We start from the raw sequence: 27,915 nt of genomic DNA on the forward strand, positions 1-27,915 counted from the left end.
ACCCCCAGCAAAAAGCCCATGGGACCGTTTTGGAAAAGATGCTTTATTCACGGTTTGGCAGATACAGACAGAGAGTGTCAGAAGTTGCTAGGGCAGGCAAGTTTTCTGGAGACAGGGGTAGCCCACACAGTACTATGGCCCCTGCATGGACAGGTCATGGCCCCCTGAAGGGGACATTCAACACAAATCCAGATTGCATCTGCCATCTCAGAGTCACACCTCCAAACAGCACAGCCATGGAGGGCCATGCAGCCACCTGGGAGGCTTCACCTAGCACTTGGAGTGCTTGAGGACGGACTACGGCGGGCTCCAAGAGGAGCCCAAGTGGAACCCGTGCACCGTACAGAAACCAGAGGCAACTGTCATGACTCCCCTACACAGGGAGCTTCACACAAGAGCAGGCAGCTCCTGGTTCCCCTTGGCTGAAGCAGGAAGTACTGATGCATGCCTGAGGAGCCCAGTGCCATCTGCTGGTCCTGCAGCCAGGGGCCAGCCCAAGGGAGAGGCTGTACCATGAAGGATTCCCAGGAGGGCTGCAGGATCAGTGTGAGGGGGAGACCCTTCTGCAAGAGCTGCCTTTTAAAGAGGAGGCAGCCAGAGCGTCTGGACATGGGATGGAATGGGAACAAACTTTGAGACTTCAGTGAAAGTCCTTTTAAAAGTGCCCTAAACATGGCAGCTCCCAGCTGGCTGGCTGCCTCTCTGCACCGGTCAGAGCAAAGGAGCCACTACATTAAAGCTCCGACACCCTACATGGAGGCCCAGGCCTTGCTGCTGGCCAGCCCCAAGGGACGAGGCGGCAGGTACCCATCTCCTACTGCCAAGACTGAGGGAACAGTCTAGAGGCGATCGGCGCAGAAGCACGTTCTGAAGGCTCAGCTAGCCAAGCTCTCCAGAGGGCCTCAGAAGATGTTGGTGCTGCCTTGGGCAGGCCCTAAACTCTGCCCTGAACACCCTGTTAAAGGAGCCTGGGAAATGCCCTCTCAACAATCTGATCCTGAGCGTTAACACCAGTGATGAGAGAGAAGGGGCCAGTGGCACCTGGAGGGCCCTTCCTCCTCTCTGGTGCTTCTCACGGGAGGATATTGCATTGATCCAACATTCAATTCACAAAAATAGTCATCCCCATTGATTACACACCCATATAAAAAGACAAGGCAGCTTCCTTAGACAATGACATCTCCGCACACGTGCTGGTGTTACAGTCGGTCGCAGAGGCTTCCGGAGAGCAGCAGGAAGTGGGGGGTTCTGACCCCTGGTCGGCTCCTTGCCAACCACCGGAAGGAGAGGGAGGAACAGGGAGTCCACATGCATTACTGGCTGCCTTCATAGTTGAGCACGTAGTAGTCGTGAACGTACATCAGGACGGCTATCGGCTGCCCGATGATCAAGGAGATCCATACAGCTGCATTCCCATAGTTGCCTCTGAGGAACCTTCCCACAAGCCAGGCCAGTGGGATCTGGAGGGAGGAGCAGTCAGAGCTTGGACTCCAAGCCTCAGACAGGCTGTCACAACCCGAGTAAGTGGGCAGAACAGAGCACAAATACCATGTGAGGGGAGGTTTTTAAAAAAAACCAAAACAGACAGGCCCCATTATATGGCCCAGGGGTCCAAAGGTGGGGGTGGGTGCCAGAGCACTGGGAAGGAGCCACTGAATGAGGCAGTTACAGAAGACACATGGAGATTGTCAACTGCCTCGAGCCAACAGATTTACACTAGGCAGGTGTCTCCCTACGGTTCCATGCGGTTTGGTGCAGTGGAGAAGGCCCCTGGGCACGAGCTGTTTTCCAGCATGCCAGAATGGAGATTCCCTTGAAGGATCAGAAACCCAAGGAGGCAGGTGACCTCCCTACCTCCCAGGTCTTACCTGAGCCATCATCCCCATGAACGCCCACAGCCGGAACATCTTCAGGGGCACGCTCACCAAGTACTGGAGGAGAGAAGATTCTGCATCAGCGCCACGCATGGCCCCAAGCCCCACAAGGTGAGGAGCTGCTACTGCTCACCCTCCAGGATCCACCCCCACAGCTAGGGGTGGGGAGGGATGGTTGAGCCTGCTACCCACAGTCCACCCGCCCCGTGTCCTCCCTTCCCCAGGATGGGTACCCAACTCAGCCCAGGAGATGGCAAAGCCAGAGCACTGCTCCAGCCTAGAACCAGCTGCCCAGAACGAGACCCCTGGAAGCAGTCCCCGTGGGGACAGCGCTGAGCTGAGTTTGCCTTTTCTGCAGCCCCCCCTCCTCCCACGGACAGCACGCAGACTGAGGTGCGGTCGCACCGAGGGCTCGCCCTGTGGCTGGTTGTCCCGCTGAGGGCGGGCTGGTGGGAAGGCTGCTGTTTGAGTTTTACCCTCCCCCCCGTCAGGCCATGACTGTTCTTTTTATGCAACTCTTGAAACCGACAGCCGACGCGAAGAGTCCCCTCCCTCCCATGTAGGCAGCAAGCCAGGGTGCCAACCTCGTGGAAGAAAGCCGATGCCAGGAACACTGCAGTCTGGGCGGTCCACTTGCTGACCCCCCTCTTGATCATTGGTTTGTAGAAGTGCCTAGAACACAAGATCAGGAGTTACCGTGTGGGCCCTGCAGGGCTGGGAGCAGAGCAGTCGGGAAAGCCCAGGTTAGCAGCACTGGCTATTTAACTAGGCAGCAGCAGCTGATGATTGAGTTTTGGGAGCATCTCCCTGCCCGGTGAGAACAAGGAACTAGGTTCTCGGAGCTGCCCCTTTCCAGGAGCGTCCTCACACGCTGATCAGCCCTGCCGACTGCCCCAGCAGGAGCCTGCTGCTGCCGGGCCCAGCTCAGGGTGTTCTCTAGTCGGCTTTTATCCACTGAGCGATTAGCTCACAGGCCTCACCTCCATCCTGGGTGGGCCGTGACAGGGCAGCCAGATCAGCACATGCAGCTGGGGGCGGCCATGCCGCGCCCCCAACAGAGTGGGCTGGGAGGCCCACGCTGAGCCCATGGGGAGCCGTACCTGAGACACCACTTGTGGACCGGTATGTTCCAGTTCTGCCAGAAGTACGTCACGGACTCGGAGTTCCTGGGGGAGAGAACCGGCATCAACAACCTGCCAGCCGTGGGCACACCGGAGACCTGGGAACAGCACAGCCCCGCTGCTCCTGACAGCCAGTCAGCTCCCGACAGCCTGTCATACGCCGTCAGGGCGGGGACTGTCACTACGTCAGCACCGTGGGGCCACATAGGACTTCCCAGCGAGAGGCCCAGCAGCTGGGGCAGGTGAGTTTTCACAGGCCCCCCCACTCCCCTCTGCCCCCAGCTAGCCCCGAGGCGGGCTTTGGTCAAGAGCCCAGCTGCAGACCTTGCAGGCGTGTCTGTTTATGGCTGCGGACAGGTTCGGGAAGTGCATTTAACAGCAGCCCTGTCCCAGGAGACCCGGCTGGACCAGGCTGAGGGAAGGGCACCCCGTGCTGCCTGGCCAGTCATGTTCAGCCAGACGAGGGGAAGGGGCAAAGGGACCCCAAGTACAACCCTGATTGTCAGCTGCCGCTCAGACTAATACCCGCAGGGTTTGTCCAGCAGCTCCCATGCGCCTGGCTTCCCAGGCAGGTCTGGCTGCTCAAATAAATTGGTTAGTCTCTAAGGTGCCACAAGTCCTCCTTTTCTTAGTGCGGGCAGGGGGTCCCCGGGCAGGGACAACATGGTCTGCTGGGGTCAGACTGACCCTGAGTGACCCCCCATGACTGGGCTGTGGCCTCTGGCAGGATCTCAGAGGACAGCAACACGCAACCACCATCCCCCGGGGAGCCAGGCTATGACCACAGAACCCTTATGCTTCAGGAGGAACTGGTCAATGGCACAGTGGCACGAGGAGGCAGCTGGAGGTGGTTCCCCCCCAACTTTCTTTGAGGTATTCAGCACAGACCATTGAGATGGGATGGTACCTCTTCCAGCCCAGGAGCGCCTCTTCCCTGCAGCACCCGCACATGCTCCTTGGAGGGCTCCCAGCCCAGCAGGAAGGCACTGGAAGTGTTATGTTAGCATCTTCCCAGGCTCAGGGGACTCAAGGGGGTGGGTAGCCGGACAGGGGCTATACAGTGAAACCACATGGCTGCTCTACATAGCTACATGCTTTGAACAGTCCCGCCTCCCATCAGGGATGAGACAGCAGCTAGAGTCTTCTGCCACCAGCTCCCTGCAGCTGGCCACAATAGCAAGTTGAGTCCAAGGAGATTTCCCACCCCCCTTGCAGGGGATACGGGCCTGGGGCCAGCTGTCTGGAGCTAAGCAACAGCTCCCCCATCATGGGCCCCCCGAATGGGTCACTGCTCACCACCAGTCCCTGTAGAACTCCCGGTCGCCAAACCGCATCACTTCAGCCAGGACATTCAGGGAGGAATGGAAGAACCAGTAAAAGAAGATGAGCCAGATCAAATGATTGGGGACCTGCCCAGAGAAAGGAACAGACTGAACAGACCAAGCACATGCCCTTGGCGGACACCAAGAATCAGCTCATACCAGAGGCATTCCAGGGAATTCCCTGCTAGAGAGCTGAGCCAGCCGCCCCTTGGCATTGCTGCCAGCCAATGCCCATGAGAGGCCAGGGGACAGAAGAGCAGGTTCTGCTGAGCCAGACCATGCTGGGAGCCGGTTTCAGGAAGGCTCCCATGTCCCCAGCCCCGGAGGTATGAGGCGAATTCTAGCGGCAGTACTCACAGCCAGCTTCAGGAGGCGCTCTATGATTCGCGAGTAGTCCATATCCTGAAAGGAGAGCTCCGCATCAGTCCCAGCTGGCCAGGACAAGTGGGCAGGGGGCAGAGAAGAGGCTGGTTTCAGGACTCCACCTGCTCCCTCCCAGATACAGGCGCCCACAGCCTGGTTCTGTCAGGGGCGAGGCCTGTTTAGGCACCAGACTGGCGGGAAGGGATGGGGTCCCTGCTGACCTGTCGCAGGCCTCAGTGCACACACAGCAAAGGAAGCATGCACCCTCCGTGGGGCATGCCACAGGTCAGCCAGTGCACTGGCCACCAGCCGGGAGAGGGGCCTTCAATCCCGGCCAGCTGAGGCCACCGTACAGCCAGCGGTACGGCATGAAGCTTCTCCACAGAGCTCTGAGGTGCCGCCCCTTGTGGGGCCCCACGTGAGCCCGGCTGTGGCCAGGAACCCCAGAGGGGGAGACAGCCGCCTCCTGCCCACCGAGGGGTCATTCCCACGGCCCCGCAGGAGAGGAGAGATGCACAACAGGGATCTTGCAGGAGTCGAGGAGCTGCGGGGAGGGAGTCAGTAGCCCGGACCGGACAGTGAAAGGGAGGCAGGTCACTCACCCGGAAAGGTTTCATCGAGTTCTGGATCGTGGGGACCATCCACTGAAAGCAGAAGTTTAGCTCTAGACAGTCAGGCTGCTCCCACCCAGAGCACCAAGCCCTCAAGCCTGCCCCTCACCCCAAGATCCGGGACATCCCGCACGGTCAGCTGTGGTCACTACCTGCTTGGTAAGTCACCCACCAGACAGCGCCTGTCCCTGCCCCTGTTCAGCCCCACTGCTTGGCCGATCCCAGCCTGCCCCATGGCATGCTCACCTGAAGTCCCCCATGCCACCGGGGCCTATATCCGACTTCGTTACTCTGAAACTGGCCACAGATGCTCACCAGGGAGCTTGTGTCTGCCCTGCTTTCCTAAGGGGTCCACCCCACCGCACCAGACACCAGCATCTGCTCAGTTCTTAATGAGTCCGTTCCCTGCGACGGTCACATGGTGCAGCATCTGCGTGCTTCGATTCAGCCAGGAGAGCGCAGCCTCCAGCCCGCTCTGCACCAGCCCCTCGGCACCGCATGCTGCGTCAGCCACAGGCTACGCCCGCCTGGCAATGGCGGGCGGCCGCGGGCTCCTGGCTACCACCTCACCTCCGTTTCCAGCCACGTACCTGCTGTATCAGCCCCACCAGCAGCTGGATAAAGAAGAGCTAGAGACAAAGAGGCAGCAGTGGTGAGATCAGCCAGGCCCCCCTCCCCTGCACAGCACAGGCCCATGCAGGATGCCTGGCCAGTCAGATGCTGGAGGGATCTGGCAGACAGGCCCATGAGGCATATGGGTCCCTCAGTGCCCACCCCACTGAACTGGCATGCCGGGCACCAGGCCACACTGGTCTGAGCCAGCCCCTGCTGCCTGTGTCCCAGCATGGCAGCACACAGGCCACGCCAGGAACCTGCTCTGGGAGATGGGCGTCCTGGAGCAACGCCGGGTTTGTTGAATCCGCTGAGCTAGAGGGGTGTGTCCTTCCCCGCAGCACGAAGGCCGTCCGCCCCCCAGCGGGCACGCTGCTGTCTACCAGCTAGGACAACGGGGTGTTTACAGCCACAGGCATTCCCCGCCCACCCCCAGGGCCTGGTCAAGAGACCTCTGCTGAGACACCAGCCTTGAACCCGCCTCAGCCCACTCTCCAGAGCAGAGTCAGTGCCGTAGCAGCCACCCGCTGCCAGCCCTCCGATCGGCCAGCTCTGTCCTGCTCTCCGAAGGAGAGCAGGGGCTGGGCCGGCCACGATCTGCGCCTGCTGAGCCAGGGGGACTGCCACTGGCCCAGCGCTCCAAGCAGGACGCAGCGCCCCCATCCAGGCCGGAGCTGGGCCCGAGGCTGCCTTACCATCTCGAAGAGCCGGCGGAGCAGGAAGCGCTTGCGTACCCGGGGCGAGCGAGGGAAGTTCAACTCGTAGCAGAGCGTGGGAGCAAACAGGAAGTAGTACATGTCTGAAACAGACCAGCAGCGTCACCCCGGGGACAGGCCCAGCGCCCCTGCAGAGAGTCACTGAGGTTCTCAACAAGCAGCATGGACACCGCCTGCCCAGAGCGACCACGGGTGAGGTGGGTACAGGGGGTCAGCAAGCTCCTGGGACAGCCCTATGGAGCAGGGCCACTGCCTTCAGGGACGCCCAGGCACTAAACCCTCAGCAGGGCTCTCCCAGCAGGTGAGGGAAGGCTGGCTGCGGATAGGGGCGAGCAGCCGGTCAACTGGGTCACTGTCCCACTGTGGCAGTGATGGGAGGTGACTCTTGTTAGCCCTGTTCTCCCCAGCCTGAATTGGCCTCCTGTGCTCCCGAGACAGAGATCTGGGCCCAGTTCCACACAGCCATCAGTGCCCATGGCCAGCTGGCACGCCCTGGGATTTCAGCAGGGTCTTACTGAAAAAGCCCTTGCTCTGGGAGAGAATTGAGAAGTCCAGGTGTGTTAGGCAAGAAACACCTCCCAGCCTACTGTCCCCACGCTGCAGGCCAGGAGCTCAGGGCCAGTTACCTTTATAGGTCAGGTTAGCTGGATAGTGCACCCCGCTCTGCGCCACCTCCCCATTGGCTTTCTTCGGCCCAGAAGCTGGAAGATGAGAGAAGAGCCATTAGCCTGAAGGCCAGGCAGCTGGCAGCAGGGCTGCGGTTGAGACTCACCAGCCCCACGCCCTGAGGAGGGCAGTCACATGGGAGGGAGCAGAGACCCCCATGCTGAGATGGCAGTCGCACTCAGGCAAAGCCAGCCGCCGTGCCAATCTCTGCAGAGCCATTTGTGGCCAGGTCTGTTCCCCTTCCTGGAACGGGCAAGCCCCGCGCTCGTGCATCGAGACAGAGAGACCTGGCGGTGAAGCCCGAGAGGGGGTCTTCACTAGCGTGCAATATAACCCTCCCGGCAAAGCGGAGGCCACAGCAGCATTCCTGGCACTGGGGAACAGCTGCATGCCCCTGCTGCTCCAGTCACGCGGGGTAGCATAGCTCACAGCGTCAGCCACCGGCCCACCACCTGTGCCTCCCACTACCGGAGCTCACCTGAGCGCACGCGCCCAGCCTTTGCCCGGCCCCGGGCTCGGCACCACTTGTTCACATCCCGGAAGGAGAAAAGCTTGAGGAAGAGGATGGTGTAGATGGACAGAGTGAACACTGCGCCGACTGGGGAGAGACAAGGCCAGGAGCGTGAGCAACCCGGGAGGCATTGCTGCGGGGACGGCGTTCCCCAGGCAACTCTCCGGCCCTGCCCAGCCCCGCCCCACCCTGGTTAGTGAGCGTCTAACACAGTGGAGATGAGAGACCCGGGTCAGCCTGTCCCTAGGGGCCCCCAGCCCCAGAGTCCACCAGAGTCGAGGTCAGAGCAGGCTGCTGCTGACCCTGCTCCTGCCTGGCGAGCCCAGAGACCCCAGTATCCCAGGGGTCCCTGCAGTGCGAGCCCATGTCCGAAGGCAGCCAGTGCTGACCACCAGGGCCCAGGAGGGGCCACCACCTACCTGGAGTGATGGAGGAGACCATCAGAACCACCAGCGCTGGGAAACACAGGATGGTCAGGAGGTTGAAAGCATGGAGCGCCGTGCCAACTTTCTCCGAGAGGGAGCCCTGCGGGGAGCCAGGAGACCCATGAGGCCAGTACAACAGCCCCGCGCCCTCTGTCCTACCCCTCCTGTGCCCCCCCCCCCCACCCATGACGGACCAGCTCTCCCCTCAGCTTGCCCCAGGGGCACGGCACAGCCGGAAAAGGCAGCATGCACCCTCCGCCCGGTTGCTTTGCTGCAGGCCTCATTGTGGCTTCCGCCAGAGCTAGGTGCCGGGGCGGCCACCTGGGAACAGGAATCGCAGCAGCCGCTCCCTCCCTGGGACATGCCCCACGGCCCCTCAGACAGGCCAGGCCCAGAACAGCTTAGTGTGCCCCACAGTGCTACTGACCCCCTAGTGGCTGCGGCCCTGGGCTCAGGCTTTGAGAAGGAGAGGTGCCCTGGTTCGATTTCTGCTCCAAAGATCCCCTGGGGAGAGGTATTCCGAGCAGGGCCCAGCACAGACCACGCACTGCTCCCCGGGCCTGCAGGCAGCTGTGCTGGGAGATGCTGACACAGCAGCTGCTGGAGACCAGGCCAGCCAAGTAAGATTCGGGCCAGGGAGTGGGGGCTTTGGGGCTGCAGCCTGAGGGCTTGTTCCACCTGTCAGGTTTAGCTTAACCCCCGCTCACTTCTCCCCAGGCTGCTCTCCCACCCCCACAAGTAACAAGCAGAAGGCTGCCACTGGATGCTCATAGGAGATGGAGCCAGGGCAGAGCATGGCTCCAGTCAGTGCTCCACAGACACTTACTGGTTTCAGGACTGAGGACAAAGCAGGGCACCCCCTTCATCTGGTGCAAAGGCCAGTCCAGAGCCTCCCTCCCTCCCAAGCACTCCAGGGGATTCCCTCGGGGGCTCACTGGGTCCAGTTTGAGCCCCCCTAGTCTGGCCTGTCAGTGCCACGCCTGCAGCCTGGTGTCAGAGGACCAGTCTTGATCATCCTGCTCTTATCCTCAAGTCCCCTTCCACCCATGCATTTGCTTGGAGACTCCTATTTCCCCGGCCACAGGCTTGAGAGCAGCCCAGCAGCCGCAGCCACAGAGGATAAGTGTGACCCGTGCGTGGCCAAGAGAGCCCAGGAGGAAGGGACTCACCGCTGCCAGGCGTCTCTCCGTGTGCAGAGCAGCCAGCACAAACACATTGGCCACTGTAAGCAAAGAGACAGTTAGCGCACCTAGTCCCGTCGCCCAGGGCACTGGAGACCTCTGATCACTGCCAGGCAAGGGCCTGCTGCCAGCAGCCGGGCCCAGGGGCAGGAGGAGACGGCCTCGAGTTCCCAGCTCGGCTGTGAAGAGTTGGCGATACGCTGCATCCAGCTCGGCTGCCTTGCTCCTTGCGGAGCCTCGGAGAGCAGGCTGAAAGATCAGCGCAGGGCAGCAGATAGGAAGCCAGTGCACAGGGTCAGGAAGGGTGACCCCGGCACGAGGGCAGTAGAGACTGGACAGGAGGCTCGGGGGAGCAGGAAGGCACTGGGAGATGCCATGAGAGAGGGGTTCACAGCGTCCCTGGAGTCCCACCGCCCCCAGAACAGGGGTCGTGGCTTGTCAGAGCGCTCAGCTCTGCTCTCGGGGCGGAGAAGGGAGGGGGTTGAGCAAGGAGAGGGCAGAGGCTAGGAGTTGGCCCCCTGCATCGCTACTGCAGGCCGTTCTAGGGAGACCTCTTGCGCCCATCCTAGGCAACATTAGCTCCTTCTGGCTCAGGACCTTCCCTCGTGACAGCACTTGTGTCCCCGAAGGACCCCAGAGAGCACACCGGCAACCAGCCCAGTCCAGCCCTGCCAGCTCGAGACAGGTGATTGACAGCTAGCGACGGACTGGGAACGAAGAGAAGGCCAATGCAGCTGCCAGGAGCAGGTCCGAGATGGATGTGGTTAAAGGCGCGTCTTGCCCAGACACCAGGCTGCCCCACACGAGCCAAGGATCTCATTCCCAGCGATGGGGCTTTCTGGCAGCATTTGTCCAAGCTCAGCACCAAGAGGCAGGTGGAGGAGACTGTCTGCAAGGTCAGGTGGGTTAACCGCAGAGGGCCCAGCCCTCGCGTGAACGCTTGCAATGGAAGGTGGACAAATCCTTTGGACCCCCCCTCCTCCGCTAGTGCTCTGGGCAGGGGAGGAGGGGACAGGATCTGGGCACCGATTGCTCCGTGGGAGCAGCAGCTGGTGAATGAAGGGCAGGCCTGGGGCTCGAGCAGGCTCAGCTAGGAGGAGGGCCTTCCTCATGGGTTTGTCAGGCTGTGACCCCCCTGGGGAGCAAGAGCCCCAACACTGGTGATGCTGAGGGGCTGGACAGAGCCCTCTGAAGGGCCCAATCCTGCCCTGGCCTGTTGGGGATGGGCTGGGGGGTCCCGCGGGCCTGTCCCATCTCCAGACTGCTCAGGGAGGAGGCAGCCAGCTCCTATGGGGCCCATCTCAGCTCACTGGGCAGGGATTCTTGCAGACTCACCAATGACAAGGCACAAGGAGGGCCAGCTGTAGGGGTCCTTCAGGAACAGGGAGACCACTTGGATTGGATCCACCAATATACCGTATCTGTAAGAGAAACGTGTCTCAGGTGAGCAAGAGGGAAGCACTGGTCTGACGTGCTGCTCGGGGCTCTGGTGCCCGGGTGGCTTCAGTCCCCGCTGTGATCGAGCCCATGTGGAAGAGCTGCGTCCGGTTATGCCAGGGATCTGTCAGCAGCAGGTCCCTGTACGGAGAGCGGTTCCACTCCTCCCACCCGCCACAGACATGGACCATTCAGCCCTGCCCCACGCCTGGCATACAACAGGCGGGAGCAACGCACTGCCGGCATCCCCAGAACATCCTCCACCAGGACCTCTGCCCCAGGGCTCGTTCCCTCAGCCGCCACCTGTTCCCTCCAGGTGCAGGCCTCCAGCCATTAACACAGCTACTCGTTAGCACTCAGGAGCCTTTGGAAAACATTGAGCCTTCGGGAAGAGATTAGTGAGAAGTCTGGGCATGGGAAAGGGGCTCTCCCCCCTGCTCAGAGGGGCTGGCTTTTCTCCCAGGACTCCTCTTGGGTGTCAGGCCACCAGAACCCATCTCGGAGCTAGTCTGCAGTGGTCTCCCATACAGTCCTGATGGGCATGGGAACACGGAGCACTTTGCCAGGCCCAGCAACACCCAGAGGCTGTGGCCTTAGCTAGCCAGGCCCGGCCCAGTTCCAAAGCGGGACTCCAAGCCCGCACTCAGCCCGAGGGACTGGCCCAGCCCACGCAGCAGCTGGTTGTTAGTGACCCAGGATGAGAACTTACAGGCCCGAGTGGCGCTTGGGACCGTCCCAAGCTGCAGATGTAAGGAAAGCGCCATGATGTATTGTCAGAGCTCCCACTCCGGGGAGGGGGCAAGGGGCCTGGCCCTCCGACAGGTGAGAATGGGGAGCGGCTTTCAGAAGTTGCAGTACATGTTAGTACCACGTGGTGGCACCCCTGCCCTTAGCATGTGCATGGTGGCCCCGGCTACTGCAGGGGCAGGCTCCCAAGCCCTGGGGCAGCAGACGGACGGGGCATTGGCAGGAGGGGACACTCCCTGGGCCCATGCCAGGTATCTGGGGGAACGCGGCCAGACCTCACTGCCCATGACCAGCACTACAGGGTCCAGGCCCTGGGGGCTGAAGGTCAAATCTCCTCAAGCTCAGCACCCAGCAGGCTGGGTTAGTTGTGCAGCCCCACGCCTGCAGGGAGCAGGTCGCCCCTCGGGCACCAATACCAACAGGTGCCAGCGTAGAGCCATGCACTTGCCTCCGCCGGGTGCCAGGGCGGAGGAGGGCTGGCAAGCCAGCACATGCTCCTAGGAGGCATGTAGACATTTGCCAATCCCTTGCCTGGCCTTGGTGCTTACCGAGACGTTTCCCGGGCACAGGAGTCAGGGCCCTTGGCCTGAGGCAGAGCTTAGCCAGGGCCAGGAGAAGGGTCCCATTGAGCAGGGTCACTGGTCAAGGCCCTGCCCTGAAAGCTTGGGCAGGACACAGTGCTGTCTGGGCACTCGAGCACCCAGAGATCGCTGCCGAGTGCGGAATGCACCCTGAGCACGGACCCTCTCCTCTAGGCCTTGGTACAGGGAGCTCCCAACTCCCCTCGGACCTTCCCACCTCGCTCCCAAGCCCCGTGGAGCGTGTAGGGGGACCAGCCACGACACACTCAGGGCGGCTCTGCAGCAGCTCGCCAGGAGCTCTGGAGTCTGCACCCTTAGTGTAGGCAGAACCCCGTCAAGCACCATCCGCTGCTCCGGGCCACCCCAGAGCAAGGCCCCGCTCCGAGCCTGCGCTCCAGCTTCATTCCCACACGGCGCCCGGAGCCGGTCCGGGGTGGCGCGCCCCATATGGCATGACTGGTCCGTCTGGTGTGCGGCTCAGGCGGGCAGGGAGAAGGGGTTTGGCAGGACCCAGGGCAGGGGGACTGATTTGTGGGTCACCTTTAGCTCGTGACAGAACTTGTGAGCAGCTGACTCAGCAGCCCCTGCTGCTCGTCCCATCGGTGATCGGGTCCCATCACGCTCTGCTGTGGGAGCGTGTCTGCAGCCAGCCCCTGCCCAGCCAGAGCACCCCCGCAGCCTGGCCCTGGTGCGGAGCAGGAGGGGTCAGCACTTACTTGATGAGGTTTTCTAGGAAGAGCCGGGCGTTGCTCAAGACCTGGAAGAGAAGGAGCCAGGGTTACTCAGGGAGTGACTGGAACTCGGAGCCTGCGCACGGCTCCGGAAGGAAAGGGAGAGGATTCCACACAGGGCTCGGCTCAGCAGACAGGGCCTCCAGTAGGCTTGGATCCAGACTCCCAGTGGCAGGCTGGGGAGGGGCGCGGGGGGTTAGACCCTGTTACTGCCCTTCAGAGAGACTCACCCCCGAGAAGCATCCCAGAGCAGCCTGCTGCTCTTGACTGCGCTGGGCTCCCTTCTTCTCCCATCCTGCCCCCCAGAAGAGACAGGCCTTTGCCCCTGCAAGCTCAGTCGATGCCAGGCAGGACCTCAGCTGTCTGGCCACGGGTCTGTCCCTGGTGCCAATCAGGCCTCGCCGGTGCTGTAGAGTGCTGGGTGCTAGCTCCTTGGTAACAGGCCCGAATCCTTCAGTGGAGCCTCGGAGGCTGCTCCGCAGGGCATGGGGTCAGGCCCAAGGGAGCCCCACAATCCCCACTTACAGGGCAACAAGTTTAAGTAGCCAACAGGCCTCAGCGGGTCTCACTGCAAGCTTGGGGTGCAGCTATGCTGTGCCCAGCAGAGCCCGCCAGAATACGAGTCAAATCCCGCCCTGCCCTCTCGATGGAGAGCAGCAGAGCCCACACTGCAAGTCACAGACTGAAGTGACTGGCACCTTTGCTGGGTCCATGGGGTGCAAACCAGGCCATCCACGGTTCTCTGGGGGGCAGGGACCTGCCCCCTCCAGCGGCTTGGGAGACAGGCCCAGCGTTTGCTGGCTCCCAGGCAGGCAGCTGAGCGAGATCAGAGCCCCAAGGGGAGATGTGGCCCCAGAGTCAGGTTGGGGCATTTGAGCCCTGTGGAACCTGGCTGCCCAATACTGAGCAGCAGCTTGGCCGGTTTGCCAGTGCCCAAGACACGTCACTTCAGCCAGAGCCTGCTCCAGGACAGTACCTACCCCGGGAGTTCAGGAAGTTTTGAGCAAGCGCATGTTTCTGCATTTCCTACACTCGGGCAAGGTGGCTGGGCACGGTCATATGCGGCCGGGTTCCTCCCCAAAGGCACCGAGTCCCCCCCTGCACAACTGGGAGTTCAGACTCTTCCCACACTTGCTCCCTGTTTGTTCCGACTTGGAGAGGACAGCCACTTTCTACAGCCGACCTCAGAGCCACCCCCCAGCCCCTTCTGGCAGCCGGCCCCGGGAGCCTGCACTGCAGGTCATTGCCTGGAGAGGCTTCCTTGGCTCAGTCGCTCGGCTCCGAGCTCTCCCTTGTTTCCTAACTGCACGAAGGTGCCTTGCTGCACAGGGATTACCCTGCTGGAGTCAGTCACTTGGCAGCTCCAAGTCGGGTTACGAATGCAGCCGCTCCAACACCCTTCCAGCCCCACCCTGCTGCTGCTCAAGTTTCAGCTCGGCACTCACACAGCCAAAGGTCACCCGGCAGTGAAGCAACAGGGACGGGCGCCATGCCAGCAGCTTGAGGGCTGGTTACCGCAGCTGCTTGGGGAGCCACTGGGAACAAGCAGCCCTGGCACAAAGCACCCTGCTGCGGGCGAGCACGTACTGGCTAGGCACCAAGTTTCCTGCCACAGGGCGCCTGTGAGGCAAGAAGGAGACAGGCAAACTCTGCAAGAGCTCGAGCCTCACCCCCCTTCACCAGGAGAGACCCCACAGGCTGTTCCACCTCCCCTCCCCACAACAGCGGGCTGTCAGGGGTCTCACAGGCCACACTCCTGTCGTGGGATCAATACGGCTGCCCCGGCACGTTCCAGGCCACAGGGCTGGGTGATTGTACCCAGCCTCGCAGGGGTTAGTCAGGTCTAGGTGCAGCCCCCAGACTGGGGCTGGGGAGAATCCCAGCATAGGCAGGGGTTTGTGTAGAAGGGGCTGGCCAGAAAGCTAGTCAGCTTTGTCCAGCACAGGGACATGGGTCTCTGGGGTCTGCCCTGGCCCTGCTTGGCTGGTCGGGTCTGGGGTGGGAAGCTACAGAACATGTTCTGTCCCCCACAGCCAGGAGACTTCACGTGCCTGAGGAACTGAGGGTTAACAGCCTCCACTGCTGGCCCTGCGCGGTCAGGAAGGCATTTCTGTAACTGCTGCACGGTCATTTCCAGATCTGCCAAGAGCCTCTTCCCTCCTCCCCGCCTCCTGTTCCACGGTGTCCCAATCTAGACGGGCACGCTTGTATTGACTTCTCACCCTGTGATGCAAGGACTACTGCTCGCACAGGACGTGAGTCATGAGCAAGATAAGGGGCCACAACATTACTGCAGATCCCGGCTTCTCCGCACTCCCCAGTCCCCTTTGGAAAGGGTCAGAGGCCTTCAGCCAGCAAGTGTTTCTTCTAGCAGCTCCTCAGGGGCTAGTAGGAGATCCCGTCTATGCAGCTGCCAGGCTGGTTCAGGCGCACGGTGGCAGGGATCGAAGTCCTGCTAGGCCACTGGGTGCAGTCATGGTCCTTGGATCCCAGCTGGACCCAGGTTGAGTCAGAGGCCACTAGAGAAACCAGAGGCCCCAATGCAGGTGTCAGAGGCCATTGGCTGCCGGGGGAAGAGGGGCAGTCGGGTGCTGAAGCAGGTGTAGACAGTTGTGCCCATTATGGAGCCCAGGGCCGTTCTGCCAGGGAGGAGGATGAGGAGGAGGAGGAGGAGGAGATGCTGGGGCAGGGAGGGTGGCAGCAGGTCGGGGAGGGGTGAGATGCAGAGCACTCACTAGTTCACTGGGCCAGCAGGACATACAAGGCAGGATCCCCTTCCCAGGGATGGGGCTGCCCCTGGGGCCTGACAGCTCTGCCACTGTACACAGCAATGGGGAGTTTGCCCCATGCCATGAGCAAGTGTGAATTCTATGACAATAGAGAGCCACGTCTCTTCTGCTCCCTTTCCCAGGCAAATCAAATTAAACCCAGACTCCGGATTAACCAGGGCCCCGGTGCACCTGTCCTGGCTGCACAGATGCAGCCTGGGGGAAGGGGCGCTGGCCCTCACTTCCCCCGCCATGCTGTTTGCCTCAGCTGTGCCGCTCTGCCCAGGCCAGCCGTGCCCCTGCTAGTGTGCCAAGCTGGGATCCCACAGGCCTAAGCCACTGACCCATGTTATGCAAGAGTCAAAGGATTAAGCTGTGGCTCCTTGCCAACATCGCTGGCTCCTGGCCCCCACGCTGCACTCACATAGAGCTGAACTGTAGTGGTGAGAGGTCCTTGGAGCTAGCTTTCCCCTATGGGCTAGGAGACAGCAGCCCTGTCCAGCGCTCCTCTGGATGCTCCATTTCATTGGCTAGATTAGCCCTTGACTGGGCCCCCTCCAGGTCCTCCCACCCCATCCCCAAGCCCCGGGGCTGAGCCGATAGTCGTATGCTGCCTCAGCACAGCTCCAGCCCTTGGCTTCTGTCACGGGGGCACCTTCAGTCCCAACACTCGACGTGTGCACGGCCAGGGATGTGACCCCCAGGGGAGACCATGCGAGCTGAACTGTGGTGCAGACTTAAGCATTGTACTTGTGCGGGACGCCACGCAGCTGGCGTTCGGGGCCGTAGAGCCCCTACACGGACCGGGGGAGAGAACGTTCAAAGCAACGCGAGATTCCAGATAGTGTTCAGATGTGGCCCACGCACAGACCCGAGGCAGGATTGCACTGGCAGCTGTGTGTCAAACCCTTTCAGCATGGGTGGGTATTAACCCCCATTGTCCAGATCACCAAGTGGAGGCAGAGGGGATGGGGCTTTCCCAGCGCCCAGCAAATCAGTGGTGGAACGGAGACTAGAGCCTAGTGGGGCCTGATTTAGTCCCTCACTCTAGTCACAAGAGCTTGTGATCTCCCATGAGGCCAGCCAGGAACAGCCAGTAACTTGAAGAGCCTCAGCCGGACCTGCTGCGAGCTGTCACCTGTTCCTGACAGTCACACAACTCCCCGAACGAGCTCGGAAACCTGCCGGAGTGGGTCTGGGCTGCAGGAGATTACCTTCAGCTGCTGCACGGCTCCTCAGCAGTCCCCTGCATGCAGACAGGCTCCATCACTGCACTGCTGCCGATACCCACTTGGGTGCAATTTGGTCGAGAATTGCCCTGCACCGAGGGCTGGGCTAGGCTGTTACAGGTGCAGCGGCTAGCTGGCTCGTGGCCAGCTGCTCTGCTCCGTGAAAGCAGTCTCTTGCACAAGACAGGGGAGCCACAGCCAGCCAGTATGTTTGGGCATTAGCACCCAGAGGAGCAGGTGCCAGAGAGCCAGGCTGGCCCCCAGGTGCCAAGCCAAGCCACCAGCCTTCAGCACTCTGGAGGAGTAACACCATGGCACGGTGGGGAGAAGCTGTCCCCCACCCCCCGCAGTGCGAACGGCCCAGATACGGCTCACACTCACCAGCATGACCACACACCAGTTCAGGATGCCTCGGTAGTTGCTGTACCCACTGGACGAGCTGAGCAGAGACTCCTGCGCCTTGTGACACCTGGAGGGAGAAGTCAGAGACCCTAGCAGATTATCCAAGCCCCAGTGACAGGCAAGGACCCCATCTTTCCCAAGGGAGCCCCTTCCCACTGCTGGCTCCAGCCCCCAGCAGCTGCAGGCATCCTTCAGCGCATCACAGCACTCCAGCTTCCAACGCGGGCAAGCTACGTCCTACTGGGACATCACCCTCCCATTCCCAATCCCCCAGGCCAACCCGTGACCACGACAGCTACCGCTCGTGTGCAGAGTGAGGGAGCTATTGCCCTCTCCTGGCATGGCCCAGCTGGTAACCAGAGCTGGCCACCACATAGCCCTGCAGGCCACTGGAACCTGCCCCAGGGACCACAGAGCTAGTCACACCCATGGGGAGCTTCATGGGGAGCTCCAGGAGCGGAGGACCAGGAAGCTAAAGGAATGGTCACAAGAGGTTTAGACTTTTTGGGTCAGATTGAGGCCTGAAGCACCCACCAGGTATCTTGTGCGACCTGCACATTGGAGGCCACACACTAACCCAACAGGTTGGAATCTGGACCACGCTGGGGCAGCCAGACAGCCGCTATCTGATGACTGTCCTAGGATGGCTGGTGGGTCCCAGTTCAGTGGGCAGTGTCCACACCCTACTGGGGCAGTTGGCCACCTCAACAGGACGGAACGGGCCCTGGGGGCTCGCAGGCAGTGCAGCAGGGCAGGTGCGGAGAACCTGGCACTGTCTGCTGTAGAGTTAGGGAACTGAAACTTCCCGAGCTGTTGGGAATAACCTGAGCCCGGCACATCTAAGTCTGTCTGCACAGCAACTACACATGGACGGCTGGCCCATGCCGCGGGGCGTTTAACTGCAGTAGACGGCTGGGCTTGGGTTGGAGGCCTGGACTCCCAGTCTGGTGAGGTGGGAAGGTCCCCGAACTTGGGCGCCAGCCCAAGCCCGGAAGTCGATAGGCTGTGGGGCTGTTTCACTGCTCTGAGCCCCATGAGCCTGAGTCAGCTGGCATGGCCCAGCCACGGGTGGTTTACTGTGTAGACAGCCCCACAGAGCCTCAAGCTGTGGGAGGAGAGTCTGGCTGACCACTGGCTCCTTCAGCGCCATGGGGCTCTCCTAGGAGTGACAGCTTTTTCAGGAGCTGCTCCTGAGAGCAGAACGAACTCCCCCCCCAGGAACTATGGGCCACCCCAAACCTCCCCACCTTCTGCTCTGGGTGCTGCTCGGGCCAACCTCTGCTGACATACACAGCAGCAGAGACATCAAAATCTCTACCTGTGCAAGACCGCGCACGGCACGCGCTGCTCCCCAGCAGATGGGAGCACACACAGCAGATCAGTCACCCCGCTAAGTACACCGCTGGAAAGTGCTCAGCTACTCCACAGAGCCGCGGGAGTCGCCAGAGATCTGAGCAAGCAGCACAGCGGGGTGCCGTTTCCCGCAGGTTCAGGGTGGCCAGTCCCCTGCAATGGGGCAGCGACCCATGGCCAAGCACCTCTCTCCCACCCCATACACAATCGGTCCCTTGCGTAACCCGTACAATGTCACCGACGCCCAGAGATTAAGCAAGGAGTCTGTTACTTTAACATTAATCACAACCTCTTAAGCTACTAGGTTAAGCCTCTTGGCCAGCCTCAGGAGCCATTCACTGGGCTGGAGCGGGGAGGGGAGCGTGCCACTAGCCAATAGGAAGCAGGAGCAAGACCCTTCCCGCTCACTGGCTGTCAGCCTGCTCTGGACCACGGAGAGCCCCATCCACATCAGTGATGGCTCGGGGATGCTTGTCCCAATCCCCTGTCCTGGGGACAGGCCAGCTGTCGGAGCCCTGCTTGGGCAGCAAGGCGGTGAGACAGAGCTCGCTATTCCCTCCCCTGGGAGCCCCACTCTACGTGCAAGCCCAGCCCTGGAGAGGAGTTTCACCAACAGTGTTAGTGAACCCCACGCACTGCTGCTAGTGCGGGCGCCAGGCGGCAAACCGGGGCAGGTCTGCACCACCCAAGGGAGCTGCTGCAGGGACCAGGATACACGGCCACACGCAGCACAGGCCCTACGGGAGTACGGTGGTACCCAGTCCTAACGTGCCGTGGTCACGGCTCTAGGGAAGCAGCCAGACCCCTCCTCCAGGCTGCACGTCAAACAGGTCCACGTAGCTGGAAGATGCCCAAGGTGGTATCGTGCTGATTCAAGGCCTCCCAGCCCCAGGAGGTTGCAAGGCTTGTTTGAATCGTGTGGACAGGGCGTAAGAGGCCCTGCTTTCACAGGGGTGCAGTATTTAACGTGGGTAACCACTAGCCGAGCTGTAGCCTGTGGTGGGGGAATGGCCCCCTTTCCTCAGGGCAGGGGTGTGCCTGCCATGGGGCTGGCACTCTGGGCCTGCACAGCATAGGCCATGGGACTGGTCGGCAGAGCCAGGACTTCCAAAGTGTCCTGTATAGCGAGAGTCGGAGGTCAGACGAGAAGCAGCAGCTAGAGGCTCTTGTGCTTGCACAAGGAATCCGACTGGGGCCAGTGATTGCACCTGCCCAGGGCACTCCAGTCTGCTGGAAATCCAGCTCATGGCAGCTACCTGGCCAGGGGCAAGGGTTTTAAGATCAGCTGGGGCCAGAACTTGGCATCAGGTCTCTGCCCAAGCCAGATTGGCAGGGAACCGACTTCTGTATCACCTTACCTAAAAGTACTTGAGCTGGGATTATCCCCAGGATTAAGGCAGGGATATCCCACCGAGTTTCGCCACTGCTAAGGGCCCTGCTGAGCCTCTTACTAGGAGCGAGAGAGGCTGACAAGTGAGAGTCTGCCGGCTGCTGGGAGTTCAGACTCCGATTTGTGTGGTTCGATCCAGCTCGCCCCTTTTCCTGGTCCAACACTCAGGAACTCTTCTGCGTTTGAACGCTATGCTGCTGCCTGCTCTCTCACCATCCAGGGCTCGGTGAAAGATGCACGCAGCCAGGGACTGTGGGAAGGCAGACAGCAGGCCCCTCTGCACTGGTAGAGGCCAGATGAGGACTTGCCTTTCCATAACAGCCACACAGAGCCACCACTGCGGGTCTAGGACACAGCAGCGAGGAGTGGTAGCCAGTTTAGAGCCCTACAAGGTTTTTCCATTGAAATTAGATGTGGTTTGAACCAAATTTAGACACTCAACTTTCTCCTGCAGTGGCAGGCTAACCCATGTGAGCAAGAGCCGGGGCAGTAAAGGCTGCAGTGAGTGCAGGGAGGAGGGAAGAGATTTACCTCTAGTCTGGGTAGTCACCCAACCAGGGAGAGGAGTGTCTGGCTGACTGTACAGAACGATACCTCTATTAGATGGCCAAACCGACCCCCTTGTGCGCACTCTGGTTGCTATTTTAGACACAATTCAGTCAGACTGAATTGACATTTCTAGAGCTGGTGTCTGCTCCTTAAGAGCCAAAGCCAGAGGTACAGAACTTGCTCCGAGTCAGTGCGTCTCCAGGGTTGAAGTGGAGCCCAGGCGTCCTAGGACACAGACACGCCACCTTTAATCACCTGTGCCCGTGTTCTGTGCAGCACATGGGGTATGTCCCCAGGGAGCCATCGAAGGAGTATTCGGAGCCAGAAAGATACAATCAGGTGGGGACGGGATTAGGAATCCTGAACTACAGCGAGAGGCCTCCGAGTCCAGGGCTGGGACTCTTCTGGACTGTCCCGGTAAGACGATTAAGGATCCCACACTAGGCTAGAAAGTCAGTGGCCATCCTCAGCACTGCAGCTTCCAGTAGGGTTTTGGACTCCTCTCCTGTTAGGTCCTTCCTGGCTGGGACTCGCTCTCCAGGGTGGAAGTTTCCCTGTAATCCTCGAACAGGCTCTGCACCCGCTGACCCAACCAACAGATGCTCTTTTGATCATGACACAGGTAAGTGTCTCTCCCGGCTGGACTACAGGCATCTGTGCCGCAGTCGGGTGCTTCTGGCGTCACAGAGCCGATGCCCCAGGGCTCCTGTGAAGGCGGCTCTGCAGGAATGGCTCCTTCGTACCCGACACCCGTTCCCTGTTGCCCTTAGGCAGTGCCTGCCCTGCCAAGAGAAGCGAAGTCCGACCACCCATCAGCCTTTCACCGCCCAGGCCTCATGGAGCATGCTGGATTCACCTCACCTCGCACAGCATTGTCAGCTGAGCCCACCAGCACTAGCCAGCCCCCACACGTTTAGCTCTGTTCCTGCCTAGGCCTACTTCTCCAGTGGCCAGCCTGAGGTTAGGCCTTACTGCCCCCCAGACACCCACCTTCCTGCCCTATGCCCATATTTCTAGTCCCAGACAGGCAGAGACACTGAACAGCTGAAGAAATGGCCTTATCCCCCCAGAAGCAAAGGGCCCCCTGCGCTCTTCTCACTGGCTGCCTCTCTAGCCAGGCTTGTGGCACAAGGGGCTGACAGAAGACCCCAGCACGGCACATTTCAGTCACTTGGGCTTTGTTGCAGACATTTAGCTCCCCTTCTACCACTAACCTCAGCACCATTTAGTGCCAGGCTGCGACACTTGGAGTCTTGGCTGCTTCCCACCCCCTCTGGGGTCCTCCTCTGCACAGCACAGGGGTGAGGGCAAAGTCCTCAGGGCAGAGTCCCGGCCACTGCTCCCCCTCAGCAAAGCCAGGGGACACTGAATTGTCAGTTCTCAGCTCTGGTGATGGAGGAAATGACACTTCTCCCTGCAACCTTCCTCCACAGGTGGCCAGGAGCAGCACCTCCAGCAAGGGGGATATATGTGCCCTGTTAGATTACGCTCAACCTTGCCCCCAGATGCTGCACCGGAGACTGCTCTAAAAGCTGGCTGCTCTCCAAACCTGATCAGAGCAGGAAGTGGCCAGCCAGCCATGAGGAGAGAACAGGTTATAGACCACGTGTTTGCCAAGCAGGTGAGACAGCCAAGGCTGTGGCTTACAACAATTAACACTTGCACTGCTGCAAGCCCTGTGACACTTAGCATTTAAATGAGCCGTGGCCCGCAAGCGTCCCCCCTTGCACTGCGATTCCATCTGCTCCTGAGCTAAGCGGCAGCCGGCTGCGGCTGTGCCGGATTGAACATTGAGAGCCGCCAGGGTGCAGGTGGGTGACTGCCAGCCAGCATCACAGCGGGTGTGCTCCGAACTGCTCGGCTAGCGCTGCCGTCTTTCAGATGAGAAAACGGCCGATCTGACCAGTCTCGAGAGACCCCACGGCAATCCGTAGGGAGCAGTGTTTCCCTGAATTCCCAGGGGAACGCCAACCCTGGTTACTCCCCCCACCCCTCACCCTTGCAGTGTCATTTGGACGCAAGATTCTTTACTGCGTGTTCCACTGTGCTGTTAAACACCATCGTGCAACACCCCAGAGAAGGCTGCATTTCAGTGGCAGATGAAGCAAGCCACATAGAATCACAGAAGTGTAGGGCTGGCAGGGCCCTCGAGAGGTCAGCTGGTCCCATTCCCTGCACTCAAGGCAGGACTACATAATAACCAGACCATTCCTGGCAGCTGTCTGTCTAATCCATTGATTCCACAACACCACAACCATATGGGCTTCCAGCTGTTAAAGTGAGCGACAAGGGATGGCCCAGTGGTGCAGGCACAAGCCTAGGGCTACAGGTTCAATTTCCCTCTCCACCACAGGCCATGGGTGATCTTTGGCAAGTCCCCTACTCAAAGCCTCAGCTCTCCAGCTGCACACTGGGGTAACCGCCCAACCCTGACATACAGGGGGCGGGAGGAGAGACAGGAACGGTTGAGAGGTTCAGACACTGCAGTGATGGGGGCCAGGGGAGACGTGTTTTGGAATCCTCCAGAAGGCTAGCAGCAAGCTGTACACATGGCTAGTAACTATGCAGTCACTTGTCCTCCCTCCAGGAGGGACTCGCTTGTTCTCTCCAGGCCTAAGACCAGCCTGAGCTCAGAGCAGAGGCTGGCTGGTGCTGCCTTCACACAGGGCCTAAGACAGCGAGGCCCTGATCTGGGCTGCAGCCTCTTGGTACTACTGCCAGCAATTAGCTACAGAAATGCCACGGCGGTCTCCCGGCGAGACCGATCCTAGACCTTCAGCTCAGCTCCTGCACACAAGTCGGCCTGCTTGGGCCCAAGATGAAGCAGCAGATACAGTCATGCGCTTTTGTTCTCTGCACTCCAGATTTGGCAGCAAGCCTCACAGCTGGGTTCTATTGTAGGTGAGTTGCCTGCTGGAGGCTGACATCAGCTGTACAGGCTCATGCTCCCTCTGTAAAATCTCTAACACCCGTGGGGTCTGAGACTGCACCTCCCCACATTCCCTCCCTGACACTAACTGGGAAGAGACAGGGCCTTGGATCACTGCTGGCATTTCTGCTTTAGGGCAAGATTCACTCCCTCTGCCTCTCTGCTGGCTGAGAAAGGCATACGAGCCAAACTCCCCTCTCCCAGAAAGGGGGTGGGAGCAGATGATTCCTCCCATGCGGGGTGGGAGACAGGACTAAGACCAGCATGGAGGGTAAATGGACAGTAGCTGACATGTTGGGTCCCCACCCTAGGAAGGCCACCCATTGGTACCACTGTCCCAGGCCACAAGGTGGAGGAGAGATGCCCCAGTTTCCAGCACAGACTGGATCTGTACAGTTTGGAGAGAACTTCTGAAATCGCCGTTGACAGACCAGCTCGGGGAATCCTTGAGAAATTCAAGGGACAAATCAAGTCTTGTTGACACCTCCCAGGATTCTGCTGTATCACCCAGCAAAGCCAGGAATGAGCGAGAGGCGGAGAGGAGAGGGCAGGCATGCCAGTTGTCAGAACTGAGACCACGCCGGGAGCCTTGCCCTTACTGTCATGGTCCGTCAGGCACAGCTACAGCACCCATCGCTCTGGGGTCTCTACAGCATTTGGCAAGGGGGGTCCTGCCATCAGCAGAGGGGCCACAGCAATCCCTGGTGGGCAGAGGACACTCGTTTGCTCCACACCGCATGACTGCACACGCACTATGTTAGGAGGTCACACTGAGTGGAGGATGCCGTTTTGTAGAGCGAAAACTGGCATCATCCATGCTGTCTGGGGACCTGGGAAGAAACCGTTCATTTAAACAGGCTCGTGCCAGCAGTTTGGGAACTCCTCCCCCCACCCACCACTAGTGAATTCACAGAACACCCTAGGGAGTTGGACTTCACACCCAGCAAGAGAAGAGAACAAAGTCACTTAACATCCAGAGACCAGCACCATGGGCACCCAGCACTATCAGGAGGGTTGAGAGGCTGAGTGTCAGGCCAGACAGGACCACCAGATCACCTAGTCTGACCTGCACATCACAGGCCACCCGCACCCTAAACCCAGCTATGGTGAGGAGACCCACAGCAGACTAGACTGGTGTGTGTCACAGGCAGAGAACAGCAGGGACCAAGGGGCACTGGTGCCCGAGGCTCCCCAGTGGCAGGGAATGGATTCAGTGAGAGACACCCAGCTAATTCTGGCAAGTGACCCACACACTACAGGGAAGGCAACCCCCCACCCCGAGTTCCCTGCCAGTCTGACCAGGGGGGCCATGGGGGGAGAGCAGAGAAGAGACACTCCCCTTCCCATGCCCACGTATAGATCAAGGAGACCCTGGCATGTGAGCAAGAACCAGCCAGGCAAGAACCTAAGAGAGAGGACACTTGGTGCCAGCTCAGATGCATCCGATGAAGTGAGCTGTAGCTCACGAAAGCTCATGCTCAAATAAATTGGTTAGTCTCTAAGGTGCCACAAGTCCTCCTTTTCTTTTAGCTCAGAGCACTGGCTCACCCTGCCCAATGTCCCATCTCCTGCCATGGCCCTCCCTGAGGCTTCAGAGAAAGCAGATACACTCTCAGAATACACCAGGGCGGGGGTGTCACGGAGTCCCCGGGCGACGCTCTGGAACTGCTCCCTACGAAGCCAGGCAGGACTCTGGGAAAGTCTCCTTTCTGTGAGCAGCCTGTCTGCAGGACACACAGCTTCCACCTTCCTGGGTCTGACCTCTGCCCCTCCGTGCGCTTCCCACAGTGAGTCTGCTCAGGCGGGGTCCTGGGGAAGCCAGAGGGTCCTGCCCCGCCACTCTGCAGTCAGATGTGACTCAGCCAGCCAGTAAATCAGAGGTTTATTAGACAACAGGAACATGGTCTAACACAGAGCTTGTAGGTGCAGAGAACAGGACCCCTCAGATGGGTCCATTTTGAGGGGCAGTGAGCCAGACAACCATGTTTGCACTTCCCTCCACATCCCCAACCAGCCCCAAACTGAAACTCTCTCCCACCCCTCCTCCTCTGGGCTTTGTCCCTTTCCCGGAGCCAGGAGGTCACCAGATTCCTTTGTTCTCCAACCCTTTAGCTCTCACCTTGCAGGGGGGAAGGGCCCAGGCCATCAGTTGCCAGGAAACAGAGTGTCGGCCATTCTCTGTGTCCAGACTCCTGCACACACCTGCCCTCTAGGGCTCTGCAACGATCATACACCCTTACCCCACCCCCTAGATACTTAAGAACTGCATAGGGGAAACTGAGGCACCCCCACAATATTCAGAGGAAACATTAAGAACAGTCCTGCTTCATCACACAGGGGGGTGCGGCGAGAGAATCCCTTCCTGACCACTGCTATGGCTGGCTGAAGCCCTGAAGCAGGAGCTTTAGGAATGTAAGACATACACTGGTTTCAGAGTAACAGCCGTGTTAGTCTGTATCCGCAAAAAGAAAAGGAAAAGGAGGACTTGTGGCACCTTAGAGACTAACCCATTTATTTGAGCATAAGCTTTCCTGAGCTACAGCTCACTTCATCAGATGCATACTTCATTGGAAGACATGCACTGGAAGTGAGCCCCAGGGTTGCAGAGCCCTGTCCCCCACCATCACAAGCAGTGAGCTGTCGCTCACGAAAGCTCATGCTCAAATAAATTGGTTAGTCTCTAAGGTGCCACAAGTCCTCCTTTTCTTTTTGCGAATACAGACTAACACGGCTGTTACTCTGAAAACAATCTCACTCAGTTGGTGCAGCCCCTGGAGAGGTTCCCTGATGACGAGCCATGGAAAGCTGGCCAGTCAATGCTGATTTCTCCTCCCTGGTTACAAGTGCCAATTTGCACGAGAGGAGGTTATAAATACACAGAAGAGGCTCTAAAAATGCCAGCATCACAGTATGGGAGCCTAGGTCTCCGGGTGTGGTCCCAAGAGACCAGCCCCATACTAAGATGTGGGCCATGCTTTGCGGCCTGGGAACCCCTTACAGCAAAGGCCTCCTGCCTGACAAGTGGCATGACCTCCCACATGCTATCAAACCCAGCAGTGAGCAAGAGCAAGGTAGTAGCCCTGTTCTAGCAGCCCGGCTTTAGGGCAGCATTGGATACGATGTCAGGGAAGTTCAGGCAGGCTAGCCTGGATACAAGTGTTGCCATGTGGCCTGAAACTGGCAGAAAAAGGTAAACAAAGTGATGAATGGCAACATGTCCAGCTGGGGCGAGGCCGCAAGGGGTCTGATCGAGTCAGGGCCAGCCTCCCTCACAACGCTGATCCTTCACCCCTTAGAAGGCCGACCCCCTTCCCCGCCTCTCACCACACTTTCCAGGCAGGAGCCTCGGTGCTCCCCTGTTGGAGCAGGCTGGGAAGGGAGCGGAGTACAGAGGACGCACACAGGACACGACACTAAGAGGAGCAGCCAAGGCAAGACCGAGATTAGAAATCCGGGCATAAAACAAAGTGGAAGCCAAAGAGGGGAGACGCACTGCACAGTCAGACACCAACCCCGTGACCCAGTCAGAGCACGGGGACGAACCTACTCTGTGCAGAGGGACTTTTAATTAAGGGCCTTGAACCATGCTCGGGGCTTATCTGCAGGCACAGTTATCTGCTCCGGGGGCACAACCGCGTGAGTCAGACACACAGCGGCAGCGGCGACACGGCGCCGCCAGCCTTGGGCATCGTTCGGCTCAAGAGTGAACGCCCGGTCCCACAACCCTCACATCAGGGTCACACACAGCCCCTCCGGGGGCCAGCTGGGAGCCAGACTTCGGGGTACGAGGCCACACAGGACCACCAGCGCGCTCCCGGCGCGGGGGGCCGCTAGGGAGCGGGGGGGGGGGCAGGACCTGGCATGTGGGGGCCGCACGAGGTCTGTCCTATTGCTGGAAGGGAGGACAGACGTCACCCCAGCTGGAAGGGGTCACCATGTGGGGGGGACCCCAGGCACAGGGGCCCAAAGGCACACCGGGGGGGGGGGGCTGGACCCACGCAAAGGGGAGTCGCGGAGGCCATGGCCCGTGGGGAGGGGCCCCGTGGGGGCTCGGGCTACCGGGGGGGGGGGGACCAGACAATGGGGGCCCCATCGACCCCTCCCTAGTGCCCAGCCCCCCCGCGGGAGGCGAGCTACAGGAGCCCCATGGGGAGGGGCCGTGACCCCCCGCGGGGGGAGGGGCCCGGGCTCTCGGCCCCCCCTTACCTGAAGTCCCCGCAGTTGTCGGGGTCGCTCTCCGCGGGGGGCTCCGCTGCCGGCTCCGGGCCCCCCCGGGGCGGCTCCGCCTCCCGCTCGGGCTCCCCCTCGGCCGGGCTGCCCGCGCTGGGCCGCCGCGGTCCGGACCGCCTGCGGCGGGAGCCGCCCGCGCCGCGCTCGCCCATGCCTGGCTCTGCGGG

The 27,915-nt window shown here is 60.3% G+C and overlaps 1 protein-coding gene across 1 annotated transcript; it reads right to left on the reverse strand.

Annotated features, from left to right (window-relative positions):
• Positions 1 to 27: 27 nt before the first annotated feature.
• DGAT1 (diacylglycerol O-acyltransferase 1) lies at positions 28 to 27,915 on the reverse strand. The gene is made up of 17 exons (XM_048837263.2): positions 27,725 to 27,915; positions 17,277 to 17,364; positions 12,884 to 12,924; positions 10,738 to 10,823; positions 9,391 to 9,443; positions 8,216 to 8,321; positions 7,764 to 7,883; positions 7,246 to 7,320; positions 6,599 to 6,702; positions 5,882 to 5,920; positions 5,283 to 5,324; positions 4,675 to 4,719; positions 4,292 to 4,404; positions 2,975 to 3,040; positions 2,459 to 2,546; positions 1,869 to 1,931; positions 28 to 1,460 (listed from the first exon to the last, which is right to left on the reverse strand). The coding sequence occupies exons 1-17, from the start codon at positions 27,898 to 27,900 to the stop codon at positions 1,314 to 1,316; spliced, it is 1,452 nt and encodes a 483-aa protein (XP_048693220.2). The 5' UTR covers positions 27,901 to 27,915; the 3' UTR covers positions 28 to 1,313.

This window comes from Caretta caretta, chromosome 2, assembly GCF_965140235.1.
Source record: "Caretta caretta isolate rCarCar2 chromosome 2, rCarCar1.hap1, whole genome shotgun sequence".
Taxonomy (NCBI): domain Eukaryota; kingdom Metazoa; phylum Chordata; order Testudines; family Cheloniidae; genus Caretta; species Caretta caretta.